This window comes from Thalassophryne amazonica, chromosome 21 (assembly GCF_902500255.1).
Source record: "Thalassophryne amazonica chromosome 21, fThaAma1.1, whole genome shotgun sequence".
In the NCBI taxonomy this organism is placed as follows: domain Eukaryota; kingdom Metazoa; phylum Chordata; class Actinopteri; order Batrachoidiformes; family Batrachoididae; genus Thalassophryne; species Thalassophryne amazonica.
This window is the reverse complement of record NC_047123.1, coordinates 6953757-6973888: the sequence shown is the minus strand read 5'-3', so window position 1 is coordinate 6973888 and position 20132 is coordinate 6953757. Positions and strand designations below refer to the sequence as shown.

The 20132-nt window shown below is 39.9% G+C and overlaps 1 protein-coding gene across 1 annotated transcript in view; it reads left to right on the top strand.

The window, feature by feature from the left end:
* Positions 1–20132, top strand: part of ttc13 (tetratricopeptide repeat domain 13) — a 117861-nt gene that overhangs the window by 56974 nt on the left and 40755 nt on the right. Inside the window, exon 8 of the mRNA XM_034162263.1 lies at positions 19389–19499. Coding sequence (XP_034018154.1) covers positions 19389–19499 — 111 coding nt within the window. The remainder of the gene's footprint in view (positions 1–19388; positions 19500–20132) is intronic.

Sequence of the window (20132 nt, the reverse complement as noted above, 5' to 3'; positions counted from 1 at the left end):
ATTGTTCAGAAGAGCAGCGTAGTTTGATTAAAAAGTTGATTGGAGAGGGGAAAACCTATATGCAGGTGCAAAAAATTATAAGCTGTTCATCTACAATGATCTCCAATGCTTTAAAATGGACAAAAAAACAGAGACGCGTGGAAGAAAATGGAAAACAACCATCAAAATGGATAGAATAACCAGAATGGCAAAGACTCACCCACTGATCAGCTCCAGGATGATCAAAGACAGTCTGGATTTACCTGTAAGTGGTGTGACAGTTAGAAGACCCTGTGTGAAGCTAATTTATTTGCAGGAATCCCCCGCAAAGTCCCTCTGTTAAATAAAGACGTGCAGAAGAGGTTACAATTTGCCAAAAACACATCAACTGGCCTGAAGAGAAATGGAGGAATATTTTGTGGACTGATGAAGTAAAATTGTTCTTTTGGGTCCAAGGGCCGCAGACAGTTTGTGACGACCCCCAAACTCTGAATTCAAGCCACAGTTCACAGTGAAGACAGTGAAGCATGGTGGTGCAAGCATCATGATATGGGCATGTTTCTCCTACTATGGTGTTGGACCTATATATCGCATACCAGGTATCATGGATCAGTTTGGATATGTCAAAATACTTGAAGAGGTCATGTTGCCTTATGCTGAAGAGGACATGCCCTTGAAATGGGTGTTTCGACAAGACAATGACCCCAAGCACACTAGTAAACCAGCAAAATCTTGGTTCCAAACCAACAAAATTAATGCCTCGCAGATGTGAAGAAATCATGAAAAACTGTGGTTATACAACTAAATACTAGTTTAGTGATTCACAGGATTGCTAAAAAAAGCAGTTTGAATATAATAGTTTTGAGTTTGTAGCGTCAACAGCAGATAGCCCAATTTCATAGCCTTAAGAGTGTACATATCATGAATGCTTGGTCTTGTTGGATTTGTGAGAATCTACTGAATCTGCTGGTACCTTGTTTCCCATGTAACAATAAGAAATATACTCAAAACCTGGATTAATATTTTTAGTCACATAGCACTACTATTATTCTGAACACTACTGTATATAGTTTCTTACGTTTCACTTCTTGTGATCCCATTTGATTCAGTACTCTGGGCTTCATAATCATTTTTCTTATGGAATCTGCTTGGACCCGTTTGATATTATGACGCCTGGTTGGACTCGAGAAAAATTTAGAGCTTGGCGTTAGTTTTTATTAATAACTACTGTTAGAGCAGTTTAATCATAATATTTGCATCAGAACACCTGCAGGGATTTGGGATTATTGAGGGTTTTTTTTGTTATTAATTATTTTATTGTATTGAAAAGACATGTTCAAAAAAGAGAGAAAAATTTGGGAAGAAATGGAAGTACAGCAAAGTTTAAAATACACAATCTGTTGTAGTTGCACAAAATGGCCAAAAGAGGTCTGTAGTGTCTGAATTTCAGGCCAAGTCTTAGCTCTGCTGTTTCTGGGCAGTTCTGGATGAAAGTTAAGCCCAGAAAAGCACCATATTTATCTTTATTTATTTATTTACCATCATTTGTCGTGTGAAATGGATGGCTGGTACCCAGTTACATCTCAGTGAACTGAAGCAGGGTTGCCAACTCTCACACATCTGGCGTGATACTCGCACTTTCAGCATCAATCTCATGCTCTTACGCACAAGCAAGAAATGTCACACCAAAAAAAAATTCTCCCATTAATTTTCTGTTGATGACTAGATTAGACCAGACTACAGCGCGTTGTTTCTTAATGAAAGGAGAGGAGTTTAAGACGCACACGCAAAACAGCTGTTAACATCTGCTGACAACATTCTGACTGCAGTATTCTGTGATCAATAATTCGCTCAAAACTGTGCACGTGATACGCAGTGATGCCTAATCTGACCACTTTTTTTTTTCGGTAACAAGTAATCTAATGCGTTAGTCTTTCCAAATCAGTAATCAGATTAAAGTTACTTCTTCATGTCACTATGCATTACTATTATCTTTGTATTGTGAGTTGATCACAGCATTAAAACCAGCCTGTGAGCAAGGGGAGGTCAGAGTTCGACTGAACTGCCAACTTCACCCACATTTCGCAGGCGTTGCACTCAGGCGGCATCAAAGACACACCACACACAGGGCTGCTGTTAGCGTTGGCCGGCCCGGGACAAAGTCATTTGAAAGCCCACCCCCTCTCCATACAAAGTAATGAGTTCCCAATTCTCGGCCCTGCCCCTCCCTCCCTGGGCCCGAGACAACTGACCTGTAATGTAGACTGTTTTGGCTGCACATGCGCACATACGTAGCTTAACCCACCCCCATCACCATCACTATACACACACAACCTTTGAGCCTAGCAGCTAAGCGAGAGAGAGAGAAACTGTCAACACGACGTAAAAAGAAAAGTTCCTAAATGAGTTCAGAAAACTAGGAGGAGGGTGAAAGTGGAGGAGAGAAGAGAAAGGCAGAATCTGAAGAGCAATGTAAAAGTAAAATTCTTTGGAAATTAAAAAAACAATGCTAAAATAGCTACGTTGTGTGCGTTTTGTTTGTGTACACTAATTTCTCCCAAAATACGATAATTTTGAGGTTTTGGTACGATAGTTGCATATTTCCTATCTGGCAACACTGGCTGCACGTGAAGAGTTCAGAGAGAATTTCAGCATAGGTTCAAATCTTGTTTCTGAGTCGGCCATTTTTGGATGACAAGGTAAGCCAATAAATGGCCTAACAAATCAATAATCTATTGCCTAAAAAAATTGTGTCCTTTGTCACTACAGACGTAGCACAATCAGGCTAATTGTGTGTTGAGACAGTAGATTACAGACTTCAACTAGTTGTAAACTAGGTCGTACATGCGTACTATGTCATATGTTAATGTGCTGGTTAGCAAGTATTCATGATTTTAAGTCTATCTGTGCACATGCGCTAAAAAATGTGGTCACTGATGTATTTTATTACTAAATTATTACTGACGGAGAAACCAAAGTGTTTTGAACCAATGACTCAATATGAAGCAGTTTTAATGAATTGTTTTTGTGTTTAGAAGCTTTTGATACAGTTAAATATGGCGACGTGCTGGCCAATCGTTAACATAGCACGTGCATAGAACAATGAAACAGGCACTGTTATGTATTTTAAATAATAAAGGTTCTATGTGCATCTTGAAATTTTTGACTATATTTTCATTTAAAGACAATAATAATATACTTGTGTTATATTTTGATTGGCGTCATGAAATACTGTATGTAATAGCGATATAAAAAGTGAAATGTTTGTGCAGCTAGCACAAACTGTTATGACCATAGTTGTAAAATGTTTTTTTTTTTATTTAAAAACAAGATCATTTCAGTGGTATTAGGCTTGGATCTGTTCCTCACACGGCACAGACATTTGTGTCACATTTTGTCCAGCTTGTAAAGAGTTTGATAAAGAACTCTCCATCCTCCCTATTTCTCCTCACAAATTCACTGCAGAAAATGGTTCTGGGGAGCATTAGCATGGCTAAAACCCTTCAGCTTCCCCCCCTCCAACCAGGGCCCTCTTCACCTCCAGCCATTGTACAGTGGAGGCAAGGTGGGGCGGGGGACCATTCGGTCAGCGACACCAGTAGAGCTGATTTCACTCTACAATAGAGTGTTTTTGCTCTATTTAGACTGGGATCAAATGTTATATCAGCAGAGTAAAATTTAGTTGCTAAGATAGCTGGTTTAAAAAACAAAACCCTACAGAATATATGTTCTTAATTCGTAGATTTGCAGGAGAAGCATTGCATAACATCGTAACTCACGCTGTTACAAAGATATGCATTACTGTCACTCAGCACATTCACTGTCTCACTGCAGGTTGTGCATGTATAACTGTGCACGTGACAAATACATTTTTTTCATGTGACTAAAGCTAATCAGTCCTCGATCACTGCAGGCAGTTACTGTCAGTGTGCCTTTGTGCTGTGAAAGATCTTCATTGCAGATATGTTTGTTGTGGATACAAGCAGAGTACATCATTAGGCAACAACTACACATATGCACAACACAACACGTACTACAAAACTAAAGTTTTCAACAAGCATTTTAAGTGCAACTGACATAATTTTTTCTCACTGATTCATATTATTTTGTGATAGTATGCGACGTTCTGTTGAAGAAAAAAAATTGAATGATTGAATTGTGATCATAACACACATTATTTTGGCCAAATATTACCCAGAGGCACCGTTGTGTGACTTCACAGAGGTATTTTAGTAGACTCGTTGCACTGGTCTCAGGCCACTCGGTACATGCAAACAATGCAGATGTCCACAAGCAGAACAGGAGTCCCCATTAGCTACAACGACTTAATAATGTTAAATTGTAATGTAGCTTTATTGAATTAAATATTAAATTATATATTAAATGCATACAAATCAGAAGGTTTTACCAAAAAATATAACACCAGACTGGTCCTAACAACTCAGTGTTAATTTTTATTGTTACAGGGACTTTCACTGTTATTTTAATAAATTGCATCTGTACAAACATCCCTGATTGGCTGATTTATTATATGTTAGAACCAACACACAAGTTACTGTAATGTGTGTGTTGGTTTTTACAAATAAATGTGTTTTTGTAAAGTGTCTTCTTTTTTTTTTTCATTTGTTAAAAAAAGGCATTTGCAAAACGGAAAATTCTGTTTAAGTGTGATTTGGCAGCGCAACAACCGTGTGATATTTGGGCGGGCACTATTGTCACTGCCAGTAGATGACAGTGTCCTATGCATTTTGCCCGAGCGGCGTGCTCCATCAGTCTCTGGCTTCCCACATGGACAGCGCAGGCCTCAGTTCACATTTTCAGTACAGGTGCTTCAGAGGGCAGAGCCTGTTCCGGAGCAGTGCACAGCCACAGAGAGAAGGCGGTGCGATGCGGGCGAAATGTGGCCATTGCGGTATATAGTCCCTTATGTGCAATCTTATTCTATAAAACATCAAAAACCATGTCACTTGCACTTTAAGCTGCATACACGCTGTTTGCTGGTTCTCTGCTTCACTTCCAGCAGCAGGTCTGCAATGTCTTCATTAACCCTCTCAAAGCCATTTAAAGGTGTCAGTCGTGACTCGTGAGTCACCTTTGTGTGGATTAAAGTCACGAACTGGGATTCTTGTCCTGTTGCGGGCAAGAAACGAGAATCTTCCAACGTTCTACACTGGAGTTTTACGTGAATGGTTCTCTGGCGTGATCACCAGCCGCTGCCTAAACTGAAGTTGTCCATCAAGTAAAGGAAATAATAATAATAATAACTAGGACTGCAAGCAGTCATATACGGGCCCTCGTTCCGCGCGACCGCCTACCCAGGCCAGTGGGTGCCATTGTGACCACATGTGGGCATGTGCATGCAGGGGCAACCACTCATCACACAGTTAAAATTTTAAACAAATCACACAATGCATGAAGGAGTTATGACATGTTGATTGTTCATCCTAGGGGCGCTCAGTGTACAAACAGAGGGGCCGGGTGTCTTCAGGGGCCAACCGTCATCATACAAAGCATGAAGGAGTTATCATGATTTGATGTTCCATGGCAAAGGGTCAAAATGGCAGCACCATAGCGGCCACACCCTTCAACATAGAGAAAAGCTTTCGATAACTTTTGGTCAGTATCATCTTTGGATGCTGTCAAAGAAATTTGAAGTGCATTGGACAAAATCTGTAGGAGGAGTTCGTTCAAATACAACATGTGGAAATCACGCCAAAATGAGAAGGAAATTCAAAATGGCCGACTTCCTGTTTGGAGTAGACCCATGGTGCAAGAGATTTTTTGTACGTCTATGCAAGTCACACGTGTACCAATTTTCATCTCCCTACTCCAAAAAAAACCCCTATGTGGAAGGGTTTTTGAAAGTTTCAAGGGGGCGCTATTGAGGCATTTTGCCCCGCCCATGGGCGACGCCCCTATGAATTGTAAAAGGTTGTCGTGCTCGACCTGTGTCAATTTTCATGATGATGTGAAAATTAAAGCCGTCAAAAGGAACAACGTAATTTCATGGCGAATGGTCAATATTCGGCACGCCGCCACACGGACGCCGTTACTCGTAACTTCACAGCGTTCATCGCTACGTTCACCAATTTGTTGTGCATGTTTTAGAAGTGGAATGAAGTTGATTGGGTTAAGTATGTGACATCAGGACCTCTTAAAGTAAAAATAGGACATTTCCCGCCACTACCGGGGGCGCTATGGCGCAGGTGGGAACTTAAGATATGTAAACGTTCAGGGCGGAGCCCTCATCATGTCCAGCACGTTTGAAGGATCTACGATAAGTATGTGGGCGTGACAGCCGTTCGAAGTGAAATGGCGTGCTCCGAAAAGCTCGTCAAAGTTTGACGACCCCTAGCAGCCACGCCTTTTGACTTAATTAGAATCTTTTGATAACTTTTGATACCATTGTGTTGTGATGATTTTGACCAAATTTGAAGACAATCGGATGAAATCCCTAGGACGAGTTGTTCAAATGTAAGTAGTGGAAATGGCCAAAATGGCAAAAATTTGCTCAAAATCGAAACTTAAAATCAAAATGGCCGACTTCCTGTCGATATTTCACCATGACAGTAAGAGACTTTTTCGTGCGTCCTGGCATGGTAAATATGTGTACCGAATTTCGTGAGGCTACGATGAAAAAAGCCCAATGAGGAGGGGTTTTTGAAAATTTCTAGGGGGCGCTATTTCGCGATTTTTCTGCGACCATGTGCGCGCCCCCAAAATATCGAATTTCGGATCCGGCCGGACGACTTTGGAAGTTTGGTGAGTTTTTGAGCATGGGAAGAGGCGAAATTTCGATTTCAAGAGTGAGAATAATAATAATAATAATAAACAGCACAATTACAATAGGGTCCTCGTAGGACGTTGCCTACTCGGGCCCTAATAATGTTCTCTGTTTTGTGGGACTAAATGCACAGCTCCAAAGAGCTGCTCAGATTTCAGTCTGAATTAATCATTTCAGAGCGAATCGCTGTTTTAAATCAAATGACACCTCTTTCCAAACATTCTAATACAAACAATAACCTACAAATGACCAAACCCGTTTCCCCCCCCCCAAAATGACACTTCCTCCTTTTTTTTATCCTGACGCGCAGCCAGCTGCAAGAACTCAGCTCAGAGGCTATGGAGCTACATTTGTGTCATTAATATCTGAAAGGAAATGCTTTTGACAAAAACCTCAGACTTTGTTCATTTCTATTTCTGTCTAGAGATGTAGGATCCATCATGTACATCAAGGATCCAGTGACTAATTTCAGATTTATTCACTCAATAAAATGTTGTTGACATAGAAAACCTGTAAAGCCTACTTTTAGTACACAGAAAATTCACAAGCGGTATTGATAAGGAATTGATAAGAATCGGATCGATAAGTGGAATCGATAATGGCGTCAGTATTGATAAAATGTTATCAAACCCATCATTAATCATATTGGCATTGTGAGAAATTGAATCGCCATCAAATACATATATCAGATCGCATCGAATCGGGAACAGGGACGAATCGTATCATCAGTATTGTTATGTATCATATCACTGGTAGTGTAGTGGTGCGTATCAAATCATTGTCAGTAATGAGATTCACATGCCAAACTCACATGCAACATTTGGGTACATTGGAACTAAAGTACTTGTTTAAAGTTTATTTTAGTACTTGACTGTCTCCGTTTGGTAATAGTGGCAACTTGTGATTCATTTCGGCACATCTGATCCAAGTTTCTGTTTGAATGTGTGATCACTGAAGTGTTTCGTTGTCTTCTGGAAAACGTGTGCTGTTGAGTATCTCAGTACAACCCTGTAGTGTGTGAAAACTGGAACATGGTTTCATTTGTGTTTCTCAGTTTAATAGAGCTGGAAAGAACAACACAAGGATTCACTTTGTTTTCAGACACATCAGTCTTCTAAATAATTGCATGTTTTGGCGTTTCGAGGCAGTAAAACACAACAAAATGAAAATAAAATGATAAAATCTTCTTTCTGTTTAGCAAATGGTAATGGCTAAATTCACAAGGGTACATAATTGTGAACATTATCATTATTGACGGGTAGCTTGTGATCTACTAAAAACACGATTGAAGCCACAATTTACATAGATTATATTAACTGCAGATTGCAAAGCTCAAAGAAGTATGTTGTCATATTGAAGTTTCGCTCTGAAGCCTGTTATTTCCTGTGTGTAAATGTCAAGATGGTCTTTACTGGTGTGTGTATGTACACACATACTCACACCACCGCTTATACACACTTGGACGTAGCACACAGGCCGTTAGATAAGGCTTACTGGGGCTATCAGATAAGAGAGCACTGATCCGATCCTGTTAGAATTTATTATGGTTAACAACAGAACAACAAATCTGACCTCACATGAACAGGATTGCTAAATGTGTAATTTTTCTGGGGTGGTGGGGGGGGTGTAGGTGGTTTACCACTATCATCAGAACATTTACTCATGAGGTGTTAAGGCCTAAACCTTAATGTCGAGATGTTGGAGTTCACCACCTTCATCCTTCTCTTGGGGAACAGTCGGGAATCATGTTACGTAACTCAGACAAATAAGTTTATAAAGTCAAGTTTTGTGAATAGATGCATAATTTCTATGAACAAGCGTAAGGTTTCCTGCTAAAAATAACAAGAGCGTCACAGGGTAGGGTTTTTTTTAACTAAGTTCTGTGTTTTCATCTGAGGAACCAGATAATATCACTGTCTTAAGATGATATTTGTTGAGGCACGAAACATACAGTCAAAATGTTTAGGTTTGCAGTACCTAGAAAATACCTACTCCACCTTTTCCTGCCAAACAGTGCTGACGCTCCAAAAGGAAGCACTGCTCTTTCCTCACCATAGATTGTACATAAACAAGCCTGTGGGCAGACTTATGATGACTAAATGGTGACAAGGAGCCCAAGTCACCAGTACCAAAGAGGGCAAACGTTTCCAGAGCAGCAGTGAACAAAAACAAAAAAAAATACATGGTCGCCTTGAGTATTGTGCTAGCTTTTTACTTCCACCAACAAAGTTGGAGGAGGTTATGTGTTTGTTTGCCTGTCTGTGAACAGCCTGGAGCCAACAGTCTTCATATATCGTTATGAATTTTTACTGAAGTTTATATTCTGATGGCAAGAACTGATTACATTTTCAAGGTCAAAGTCAGGAAAAATCTTGGGAAATTGGAAAAATCCCATCGTTAACATTGAACAGATTCAGAAAAAAAAGATGTCAAAAAAGCTAACATTTCTTTCATATTTGAGAGTGTTATGTAGGGTGATGTCCTTATATATATCTTAACAATATGCCTCTATCACTCTCATATTTTAATGTGATGTGCAGACTGACATTCACTATTGCCTGACAAAGTTGATCCGGTCGCTCTCATTTTTCTGTTAGGGATTTACCTACACCAACAAAATTGGATGGAAGTTCCAATTTTATACCTGTTTGCCTTCCAGTTGTCAGTCAGAATCCAATTGCCAAAAAGCAATGACAAATTGTGCATAGCCGAGATAACCATGTTCTGTGAAATGATCGAAAAGAATTCAGAAAATGAAAAAAGGGGGGGGAAAAAAACCTGACAACAGCACAAAAAACTTTGATTCCAGTGGATGAACACAAATACATACTCCGGGCATTTCATTACATCTAATTTAGCTAATGAAAAGGCACTTCTAGCAGGACTTTGATCTTTAACATTCTTCCAAGGTAAATTTGTGGAATTGGAAACTATTGTGACAGAGGTTTGCGCTTTCTGAGCATAGTGCTCTAGTTGTATTCTTCGGTCATGTTGGATGAGTTTCTGCATTGATGCAATGGCAATACATACTAGGGAAAGGGTGTCCACCCTCAGGCTTATTATGCACCCCCCCCCAATACACACACACACAAAACCAACATTTGTGCACTATACAGTAGTGTTCAGAATAATAGTAGTGCTATGTGACTAAAAAGATTAATCCAGGTTTTGAGTATATTTCTTATTGTTACATGGAAACAAGGTACCAGTAGAGTCAGTAGATTCTCACAAATCCAACAAGACCAAGCATTCATGATATGCACACTCTTAAGGCTATGAAATTGGGCTATTAGCAAAAAAAAAAGTAGAAAAGGGGGTCTTCACAATAATAGTAGCATCTGCTGTTGACGCTACAGACTAAAACTATTATGTTCAAACTGCTTTTTAGCAATCCTGTGAATCACTAAACTAGTATTTAGTTGTATAACCACAGTTTTTCATGATTTCTTCACATCTGCGAGGCATTAATTTTGTTGGTTTGGAAGATTTTGCTCATTTACTAGTGTGCTTGGGGTCATTGTCTTTGTTGTAACACCCATTCAAGGGCAATGTCCTCTTCAGCATAAGGCAACATGGCCTCTTCAAGTATTTTGACATGTCCAAACTGATCCATGATACCTGGTATGTGATATATAGGCCCAACACCATAGTAGGAGAACATGCCCATATCATGATGCTTGCACCACCATGCTTACTGTCTCACTGTGAACTGTGGCTTGAATTCAGAGTTTTAGGGGTCGTCTCACAAACTGTCTGCGGCCCTTGGACCCCAAAAGAACAATTTACTCTCATCAGTCCACAAAATATTCCCTCCAGTTCTCTTTAGGCCAGTTGATGTGTTCTTTGGCAATTGAACCTCTTCTGCACGTCTTTTATTTAACAGAGGGACTTTGCGGGGGATTCTTGCAAATAAATTAGCTTCACACAGGCGTCTTCTAACTGTCACAGCACTTACAGGTAAATCCAGACTGTCTTTGATCATCCTGGAGCTGATCATGGGTGAGTCTTTGCCATTCGGTTATTCTTCTATCCATTTTAATGGTTGGTTTTCCATTTTCTTCCACACGTCTCTGGTTTGTTTGTCCATTTTAAAAGCAGTGGAGATCATTGAAGATGAACATCCTATAATTTTTTTGCACCTGTGTATAAGTTTTCCCCTCTCCAATCAACTTTTTAATCAACTACGCTGTTCTTCTGAACAATGTCTTGAACGTCCCATTTTCCTCAGGCTTTCAAAGAGAAAAGCATGTTCAACAGGTGCTGTCTTCATCCGTAAATAGGGGACACCTGATTCACACCTGTTTGTTCCACAAAAACTGACGAACTCACTGACTGAATGCCACACTACTATATTTGTGAACACCCCCTTTTCTACTTTTTTTACTAATATGCCCAATTTCATAGCCTTAAGAGTGTGCATATCATGAATGCTTGGTCTTGTTGGATTTGTGAGAATGTACTGAATCTACTGGTACCTTGTTTCCCATGTAACAATAAGAAATGTACTCAAAACCTGGATTAATCTTTTTAGTCACATGGCACTACTATTATTCGAACACTACTGTAGAGGGATTGGTCTGTCTCTGTTCATGTGTTTTGCGAGCGAAACTGGTCAATCTCAATGAAACATCACATAATAGTAGCATATCGTATGAAGGATGCATCACACTGCATGATATTGACTTCATAAGTCCAAGTTCTCCAAAATAGTTATTGGATTTCAGTGAAATTTTGCACAGTGGTAGCACACCATGTGCAGATTCCTATGAAGGAAATCATTCTGGTCTGACATCATTAAGGGGAGACGATTGGACTTTTGTTGCCGTTGTTGTTTTAAATGTATAATATTGTCAATTACATCTACAGTGGTTGACCAGTTGGCAATTTGGGCGAAAGATATTCAAGCAACTAGTATGGCAGAGTGAGGGCATCATTTCATGAGCTTCACAGATCTCTAGTTTTCATACATACGCTGCAATATACATATTGCATACTACACTCTGTCTGTCACACAGTGAGGACATTCATAAGACAAAAATAGAATAGAAGGCTTTTTATTGTCATTATACACAAGGTACAACAAAATTAAAAGACAACTCCCGTAGTGTAAAGGTGTAAAAAAGTAATATAAAAAGACAAATAAGAACATCTACATGTATTTGCAAAGGAGCCAGTAGGTGTATATAAGTTAGCCAATCGTAGAATAAATGTATTGCACTGTTAATAAGTATATTACTTAGGTAGAGACACTGTGGGTATGTGAGAAATATAAACAATATAAATCAATCAATCAATTTTATTATATAGCGCCAAATCACAACAAACAGTTGCCCCAAGGCGCTTTATGTTGTAAGGCAAGGCATACAATAATTACGTAAAAACCCCAACAGTCAAAACGACCCCCTGTGAGCAAGCACTTGGCGACAGTGGGAAGAAAAAACTCCCTTTAACAGGAAGAAACCTCCAGCAGAACCAGGCTCAGGGAGGGGCAGTCTTCTGCTGGGACTGGTTGGGGCTGAGGGAGAGAACCAGGAAAAATACATGCTGTGGAGGGGAGCAGAGATCAATCCTAATGATTAATGCAGAGTGGTGCATACAGAGCAAAAAGAGAAAGAAACACTCAGTGCATCATGGGAACCCCCAGCAGTCTAAGTCTATAGCAGCATAACTAAGGGATGGTTCAGGGTCACCTGATCCAGCCCTAACTATAAGCTTTAGCAAAAGGAAAGTTTTAAGCCTAATCTTAAAAGTAGAGAGGGTGTCTGTCTCCCTGATCTGAATTGGGAGCTGTTTCCACAGGAGAGGAGCCTGAAAGCTGAAGGCTCTGCCTCCCATTCTACTCTTACAAACCCTAGGACTACAAGTAAGCCTGCAGCTGAGAGCGAAGCGCTCTATTGGGGTGATATGGTACTATGAGGTCCCTAAGATAAGATGGGACCTGATTATTCAAAACCTTATAAGTAAGAGAGAATTTAAATTCTATTCTAGAATTAACAGGAAGCCAATGAAGAGAGGCCAATATGGGTGAGATATGCTCTCTCCTTCTAGTCCCCGTTAGTACTCTAGCTGCAGCATTTTGAATTAACTGAAGGCTTTTCAGGGAACTTTTAGGACAACCTGATAATAATGAATTACAGTAGTCCAGCCTAGAGGAAATAAATGCATGATTAGTTTTTCAGCATCACTCTGAGACAAGACCTTTCTAATTTAGAGATAGTGCATAAATGCAGAAAAGCAGTCCTACATATTTGTTTAATATGTGCTTTGAATGACATATCCTGATCAAAAATGACTCCAAGATTTCTCACAGTATTATTAGAGGTCAGGGTAATGCCATCCAGAGTAAGGATTCTGGTTAGACACCATGTGTTCTAAGATTTGTGGGGCCAAGTACAATAACTTCAGTTTATCTGAGTTTAAAAGCAGGAAATTAGAGTCATCCATGTCTTTATGTCTGTAAGACAATCCTGCAGTTTAGCTAATTGGTGTGTGTCCTCTGGCTTCATGGATAGATAAAGCTGGGTATCATCATAATACTGCCTAAGGGAAGCAGGTATAAAGTGAATAAAATTGGTCCTAGCACAGAACCTTGTGGAACTCCATAATTAACCTTAGTCTGTGAAGAAGATTCCCCATTTACATGAACAAATTGTAATCTATTAGATAAATATGATTATAATAAATAAAAATAAAAATAAATTTTATGGTCAACAGTATCAAAAGCAGCACTGAGGTCTAACGAACAAGCACAGAGATGAGTCCACTGTCTGAGGCCAGTAAGAAGATCATTTGTAACCTTCACTATGCTGTTTTCTGTACTATGATGAATTCTAAAACCTGAACTGAAACTCTTCAAATAGACCATGCCTCTGCAGATGATCAGTTAGCTGTTTTACAACTACCCTTTCAAGAATTTTGAGAGAAAAGGAAGGTTGGAGATTGGCCTATAATTAGCTAAGATAGCTGGGTCAAGTGATGGCTTTTTAAGTAATGGTTTACTTTACTGCCACCTTAAAAGCCTGTGGTACATAGCCAACTAATAAAGATAGATTGATCATATTTAAAATCGAAGCATTAAATAATGGTAGGGCTTCCTTGAGCAGCCTGGTAGGAATGGGATCTAATAGACATGTTGATGGTTTGGATGAAGTAACTAATGAAAATAACTCAGACAGAACAATCTGAGAGAAGAGTCCTAACCAAATACCGGCATCACTGAAAGCAGCCAAAGATAACGATACGTCTTTGGGATGGTTGAGTAATTTTTTCTCTAATAGTTAAATTTTATTAGCAAAGAAAGTCATGAAGTCATTACTAGTTAAAGGTAAAGGAATACTCACTCAATAGAGCTCTGACTCTTTGTCAGCCTGGCTACAGTGCTGAAAAGAACCTGGGGTTGTTCTTATTTTCTTCAATTAGTGATGAGTAGTAAGATGTCCTAGCTTTACAGAGGGCTTTTTTATAGAGCAACAGACTCTTTTTCCAGGTTAAGTGAAGATCTTCTAAATTAGTGAGACGCCATTTCCCTCTCCAACTACGGGTTATCTGCTTTAAGCTGCGAGTTTGTGAGTTATACCACGGAGTCAGGCACTTCTGATTTAAGCTCTCTTTTTCAGAGGAGCTACAGCATCCAAAGTTGTCTTCAATGAGGATGGAAAACTATTGACGAGATACTCTATCTCACTTACAGAGTTTAGGTAGTTTTAGGAGTTTAGGTAGCTACTCTCTCTACTGTGTGGTATATGGCATTAGAGAACATAAAGAAGGCATCATATCCTTAAACCTAGTTAAAGCGCGTTCTGAAAGACTTTCTAGTGTAATGAACTTATTCCCCACTGCTAAGGAAGTTATTATGAGTAACATACTATACATGACTATGTATCCAAAAATATAGAATATGTATATAGAATATAGCATAATATAGAAAATATAGTATAGTATATAGAATATGGTGTAGCATAACATAACATATAATTAAAACATATAATATAATAATGTTCTGCTTACCTTTTCTTTTATTGTGTTTTTATTTGAAATGATAAAAATAGTCAACTCAAGCAAAGGCTGCAGAATTGATATACAAGCCAAGCCATTTGTTTTATTTTACATAGAATAAAGTTGTAACTTACCCACAAGAGCCATGTGTGTTATGTTTGTGTAGGCATGATGTTATCTCTTGAGCCATATGTGCAGCAGCTATAATAGCAAAGAAACAAGGAGGTTGTACCATTGACTGTATACAAGGTTTCACAACAACAGTGTGGAGTCAACTTTCGCATTTGTCCAAATGCAGTGTGACTTCAAGAAGCTGTATTGATGTGTGTGTGTGTGTGTTTGTTCAGATCCTGTCTCCTTTGGGTCGTATCAGCGAGGCCCTTGGTGACCTGTCTAAAGCCATCCATCTGCAACCCTCAGCTCGCCTGTACAGACACAGGGGGACTCTGCTTTTCATCTCAGAGGTTTGTTGTCACAAGTGTGCAGTGCCTGGATACAATACTGACCCCTTCAGGTTGTAATTGAGTTTTGTGACATCAGAATTTTTATTTTGTTTAAAATGTATTTTAATTTAGGCTTTTAAAGCAAATTTTTTTTAAATGGGGCTTTCACTGTCAAAGTATAGATAAATGTCTGAGTTATGTTTCAGTTTATTTGCCATTTGCAGTAAAACTACATTGGAAAAAAACGTTGCAAGAGCTTAGTGTGCATAAACATACATTTTAAAAACATGGACACAAAGACATAATAAATGAATAAATAGATAACACTTGCCACAATAAAAGCAATAAGAGCAATAAGAGATAATAAAAAATAGTAAAGTGCTTGTCAGTCAGTGTGCACAGTTCAAAGCCATCATAGCTTGTGGAAAGAAGCTGTTTACATGGCGAGACATGGTGCATTTAATAGAACGATAGTGTTTCCCAGAAGGAAGAAGCTCAAATATATTCTTAGCAGGATGGGTGGGGTCATTAATGATCAGTAATGCCCGCGAAAGAAGCCTGCCTTTAAAAATGTCCTCCAGGGCTGGCAGCTCACAGCCTATTACCCTGCGAGCAGAACGCACCACTCTGTTTAAAACTATTTTTTCTTTACATGTAGATTTCCAACCACACAGAGATACAGTTTATAAGGAGACTTTCAAACAGCACAGTTATAAAAATTTAAAAGAATGTGCTTATTTAGAGTAAACTCCTTAAGTTTACGTAGAAAATAGAGCCGCTGTCTGGACTTTTTGGCAATAGTTTGAGTGTTAGCATGCCAGCTCAAATCATTAGAAAGGGTCACACCAAGAAATTTCACACTGTCAACCCTCTGTACCTCTGTGTTGTTAATAATAATAATAGGCAAGTGAACATTGCTTTTCCCAAAGTCAATAATCAGTTCATTTGTTTTGGAAGTGTTAAGAACTAAATGATTTTGTTCACTCCACTGGACTACATACTGAACCTCTGACCGATAGAGTCATCACCATCTGAATTAACAAGACCAATAATAGTAGTATCATCTGCATATTTGATGATCATATTATTGGAAAAAGACGCAACACAATCATATGTGTACAAAGTGTAGAGCAGAGGACTTAGAATACATCCTTGCGGAGAACCTGTATTCACAAGAAGTACATGTGAAAAACAGTTGTTAATTTTAATCCTCTGTGGTCTACCAGTTAAAAAGTTTAAAATCCACTTGCAAATGGCATCACATAAGCCAAGAGTTTTCAATTTGTGAATGAGCTGCACTGGAACAAGAGAATTAAAAGCAGAGCTGTAGTCTATAAAAAGCATACGGACATAAGATTTTCCTTTATCCAAGTGCTTATTCACAGAGTTCAGCGTGAAGGAGATGGCATCTTCGACACTCCTGTTGCGTCTGTAAGCAAATTGGAGCGGGTCCACAGACACTGGTATTTGATTTTAATATAGTCCAACACCAGACGCTCAAAAGTCTTCATTAAAACAGAGGTTAAGGCCACAGGCCGATAGTCATTAAAACAGGTCACAGGCATCTTCTTAGGTACTGGTATTATGTCTGACTTTTTAAAAGATAAAGGGACAGTACAGTACCATAGTGACAAGTTAAAAAGGTCTGTTAAAACAGGAGCTAGTTTCTCTGCACACAGTTTGAGCACCCGGGGTGGGATTCTGTCCGGTCCAGGGGCCTTCCTCACCTTGGTCCTGGACAAAACCCTTTAGACTTCTTCCAGAGTGATGGTAAGTCCACTCTTCTCAAATGAAAAGACAACAGGCTCAGTGTTCCCAGTTTCAAATCTACAATAAAACTGATTAAGATCATTTGGCAATGAGGGATCAAAGTCAGTAATGTTCGCTTCTTTAGGTTTCCTTGTGGTTGCAGCATTCAGTCCCTCCCACATTAGATGTGGGTCATCTGCATTGAGGTAACCTTCCATTTTGTCACCCCCGGAGCAATTTTGCGGCTCTAATAGACTGCTCCAAAGAGTATCTGGCTTGCTTGCAAGCAGCATGGTCACCAATTTTAAATCCCCAGCACGCATCCTTAATTTTGGCTCACATCAGCATTAATCCAAGGTTTCTGACTAGGAGATGTGTGATAACCCTCTGCGAGACACATATATCGATACAAAAATTTAATATATCCAATAATAGCATTGCAGTATTCGTCCAGATCCTCTGACTGGAGGACAGACCAATCTGTCGCATCAAAGCAGCCTTGGAGTTGAACCTCACTGTCCCTGGTCCAACACTGTACAGTACGGGTTATTGGCTTCAGTTGTCTACTCCTCTGAATGTATGAAGGAAGCAGAAGAATGGAGGAGTGATCTGACTTGCCGAAGGGGGGTCTAAGTAGGGACTTATAAGCTGATTTAACATTACTGTAACAGTGGTCTAAAATATGTGCCCCCCTTGTGGGGAGTTTCACATGCTGATAATAGTTAGGTGAGACCGTTTTAAAATTACTTTTATTAAAGTCCCCAGCCACAATAATCACTGAGTTTGGGTGAGAGTTTTCATAAGTATGTATGATGTCACTCAATTTACTAAGAGCATCAGAAGTGTCAGCCCGTGGATGAATGTAGACAGCGCATAAAAACATTTCAGAAAACTCTCGGGGGAGATAAAAGGGGCGACATTTGATGACAAGGCACTCCAGGTTAGTTGTGCAAGTTTGATTCATTATAACAGTGTCCGTGCACCAGTGTTCATTAATAAAAAAACACACACCTCCTCCTTTTGACTTCCCGGTGCGTTCTCTCACTCTGTCGGAGCGGTAAATAGAGAAGCCCGGCGGCTGAATGGCAGAGTCTGGCACCTCACTGCAGAGCCATGTCTCCGACAGGCAGTACACGGAGCAATCTTTGGCCTCGCGCTGGGTCTGGATGCGGCTCAGCAGGTCATCCGTCTTGTTTGGCAGAGACTGGACGTTCGCCAAATAAATAGACGGCAGCAGGACTTTGCAGGGGCATCCGCAGAGTTTAACGAGCAGACCTCCTCGCTTTCCCCTGTGCTTACACTTACGATACGATACACTTTATTGTCCCTTCCAGGAAATTTGTCTTAGACTCCAAGAGCTGCACAAGTAAAAAGTCAAACTGCCATGACATAATTACATAACTCATACAATTTACATAACTTAATACACACATCAATCATACATATTGCACATCCCTAATACACATATCCAAATTACACATGCCCGTATTACACAGCGGTCTCCCATAATAATTCATGCATATTGCACATATCCCTAAAAACACATACCCCTATTGCACAGCCATCTCCCACATATGGTTATGGAAAATACTAACTGAATAAATAACACTAAAATAACAATGCCACCATGTCATTAACGCACAATCCTACTACCTATCCCAGGAACCATATTTAAGACACTAATTGATGTGGGCACAAATGAGTTTTTAAAGCGATTCAGTTTGCACTGAGGGACTCTGTATCGCCTACCAGACGGTAGGAGTTCATACTCAGGATAGAGGATGTTGACTTCCTACGCTGATTGTTGTAGGTGTCCCCATCGTGGAGCTCAGGTCGGCGGCGTACACGGCGTTGGCTCCGCCCGGTCCCCTCGCTCTGCTCTCGGCTCCCCTGACTTGACTCTTGGCCCCTGTAGCCTCGCATGGGGCAAACATTAAAGTCAGCACACCTCAGTTCAGGGATTACATGGCATAGGCCACCAACTTTATCCCGGATCTGAATAAGTAATTCACGATCATACGTGACAGTGGCAAGTGTTCCAAAAACGAATAAAAACAACATAAAACACATAGCACACAAGTGAGCTCTTGCTCTTGCGACGGCGCCTTCCCTCGGCGCCATCTTGCCCTGGACTTTATGTGCTACATAAAGTCCAAAAAGAAACACAAAATAAGAGATTGTGCAGTAAGTACTCAGCTCCTTCATGGCACAACTAAATCAGCAATCCACTATTGCAAAATGTATTTCATTTCATTTTATTTTGACCACATTTTCACTTGAGAGTAATTTTTTTTACAAAGTATCTTGAATTTGTGCAATTTTAGATTTGATGTCACCAAAAAATAAAACCTTTAAAAAAGCCCAAAGGGGTAAGTAATTTTCATAGGCATAGTGCCCATGTTTCTATATGTTGAGTCTCTTGTACACCTTCCAACCAGGATTATGTAGCCGCTATGGAGGACTTCCAGCAGTCTTTAGAACTGAAGAAAAATCAGCCTATCGCCATGCTCTATAAGGGCTTGACCTTCTTCCACAGAGGCATGCTAAAGGTACAGTACATTCGTTTACTGGCATTTGCAGTAATATAGCTTGGGGATTCTCAGCCTTTTTTACTTTAAGACAACTGTTACACAAAAGGCTATACCAGCACCGTAAAGAGGGCGCCAGTGGACCTCAGTCTGCAGTTCATCTCCACCTTAAAGACACTAACTACACGTTTGAGGACAAGGAAGTTAAAATCTTAGCCAGAGAGAAGAAATGGTTTGAGAGAGGGGTTAAGGAGGCATTTGTGAAACAGTTGAAACCCAGCCTTAACCGGGGAGGGGGTCTGAAACACGCTTTGTCCCCTGTTTACAATGGGGTACTCAGGTCAAAGCAGTTTCAGTCTTTTTTTTTTCATGGTAATGAGTCATTCACATCATCAGGAGAGGCGTCAGTCCCATCGTTAGGAGGGACAGCTGCCCTGTCCTTAGGAGGGTGCTAACTAGAGCACAATAGGTGCTAATTAAAGCAATTGTTTAGTCACTAGCCGATAGCAGTGTGCCTCTCTGTAGGAGGCGTCTGGTTAGGTTTAAAACTCCAGCTTTTGTGGCTTCTGTTTGTTCTTCTCGACAAGGGTCAGACAGACGTCAGACTACCAGAGCAAGAATTTTAGCTGAGAAAGCTTCTGCGATTTGAAGCGA